The 1977-nt window shown below is 50.0% G+C and overlaps 1 protein-coding gene across 1 annotated transcript; it reads right to left on the bottom strand.

Annotated features, from left to right (window-relative positions):
- Positions 1 to 6: 6 nt before the first annotated feature.
- LOC122545337 (dnaJ homolog subfamily C member 21-like) lies at positions 7 to 1748 on the bottom strand (the record flags this gene model as incomplete). Its single annotated transcript, XM_043684396.1, has 2 exons — positions 7 to 534; positions 1615 to 1748. Coding segments are annotated over 2 exons (339 nt in total), but the record flags the coding sequence as incomplete, so codon positions are not given.
- Positions 1749 to 1977: the final 229 nt, after the last annotated feature.

Raw genomic sequence — 1977 nt, 5'->3', positions numbered from 1 at the left:
CAGGCAAATCTCAGATAGAGACGGAGGGAACGGGGACATTCTGGCGGGTAAACATCAGACAAGGGGTTTTCAGGGAATGACGTCACCAAGAAGAGGGGCCCTATTCTTGAGGAGGTAAATACCACAGCAAGAGGGCACTAGAGTGAGGGGGGGGGGCGTAAATCACTACAGGAAGGACGTGAGCCCTTGGAGAGTGTTGTCTCTCACCGTCCCTGGGTGTGCAGCTGATTGAGGAGTAGGCTGGCACCTTCCCTGAGCACTGTGGCACATAGCTAGGATGTGACCAGCACTGACAGGGAGCAGTAACGGGTAGCTCAGTCAGGGCCCACTCATTCTGAGTAACCAGACAGCACAGCAGAGCCTGTCCCTGGGAACGACATTACCATTTGCCAAGCGATTCTGCAACTGACCTTCTCATCATCACCATAGCCAGAGTAACAGGCCGAGGTGAAATACTGCAGTAAATCCACACTGTCATCTTCATAATCAGCATTCAAACCCCCCCTCAGAATCGCCTCTCGATGGCTGTCATACCTACACAGGGAACACAGCAAGGTGACAGAGTCAGACCGGTTAGTGAGTCACTGACAGCACTTTTACACACAGAGCTCCCGCATTCTTATACACACACACAGTGTCATGTGGGGGTCTGACACACAATTGCACGCGCAAGCACATACAGAGTCACAGGGTGCTCTGACACACCTTCACTCCACATCACGCAGCTGTTGAAATGATTTCTGTATAAGCTGTCCAGTGGAGAGTTTGGTGAAGCTGTGATTAGGGAGAGGACCTACAAGGGCTGTGAGAAATAATTACAGCTGATACTGAAATAACGTAATTCAGTACATCTCTATCTGCGAACATTCAACATCGTTATGGACTAGGCCAGACCACTTAAAATATTCTTAATCAGGCAGCCCCTGACCATGACATTGCATATTACCCAGAATAAGTTAGCTAAGTTGACTACAAGGTTTTAAAACAGACAAAAATTTATTCACAAAGTTACACAATGAAACATAAAGAACAGAATAATGAAGCCCGACAGAACTCAACCTATCAGTCCCAATAAACAAACTCCCTTTCAAACCCAGTATAAATGCAACACATGGTTACAGGGAGAAGTTGAAGGGCAGAGAGACTCCTCCCCAGTTCAAGACTGAACTAAAAATGCTCAGCTCAGCTAGAGAGTTGACCACTCCCCTTCCATTATACAGGTCACTTCTAAAACATGACCACTTTGGCCTGAAGTCTCATCTGTTTACACATAAACAAAAGGCCTCTCCAAATCCTTTTCATCTCTGTCCCAAACCAGACTGATTGGAGCCCGGCCTGGTTTATTATCCCTCTGAGAAAATACCAAGGACAGAGTCTCCTTGAGCCAAGGGACAGCTTTCAGAAAAAAAACAGGGCCTAGCTTTGTGACACCATTCCACCTGGTTTAAATCAGGGAGACTGTGGGAGAAGTGGGAAACATTAGAAAAGCAATCACCTCCCCCCACCCATACAGGGCAGGGGGTCCTAACTGGGCACTTGGTGTTGAGCAGGAAATGCTGCCAAGGAGCAGTCCCAGTTTGCATGGCCTCTTCCTGTGCCGGTGCCTGGGCTCACCATGATCTTTCCTGAGGGTCGCTCAGTACATCATACGCTGCCTGGATCAATTTAAACCGCTCAGCAGCAATCTCCGGGTTATCCAAATTCTTATCTGGGAAGGAGAAAGGGCCATTGTTAATGCTCAACCAGCCCTTCACAACAGACAGCCCATTCCAGGAAATATTGACCCAGAGACCCCACCCGTCACCCCGCTACCCGGGTGTATATCCCCCGTCACCCCGAGACCCGGGTGTATATCCCCCGTCACCCCGCTGCCCGGGTGTATATCCCCCGTCACCCCGCTGCCCGGGTGTATATCCCCCGTCACCCCGCTACCCGGGTGTATATCCCCCGTCACCCCGAGACCCGGGTGTATATCCC

This window comes from Chiloscyllium plagiosum, unplaced genomic scaffold, assembly GCF_004010195.1.
Source record: "Chiloscyllium plagiosum isolate BGI_BamShark_2017 unplaced genomic scaffold, ASM401019v2 scaf_54176, whole genome shotgun sequence".
Classification (NCBI taxonomy): Eukaryota; Metazoa; Chordata; class Chondrichthyes; order Orectolobiformes; family Hemiscylliidae; genus Chiloscyllium; species Chiloscyllium plagiosum.
The sequence above is the reverse complement of the archived record's forward strand: the minus strand, read 5'-3'. Positions and strand labels throughout refer to the sequence as shown.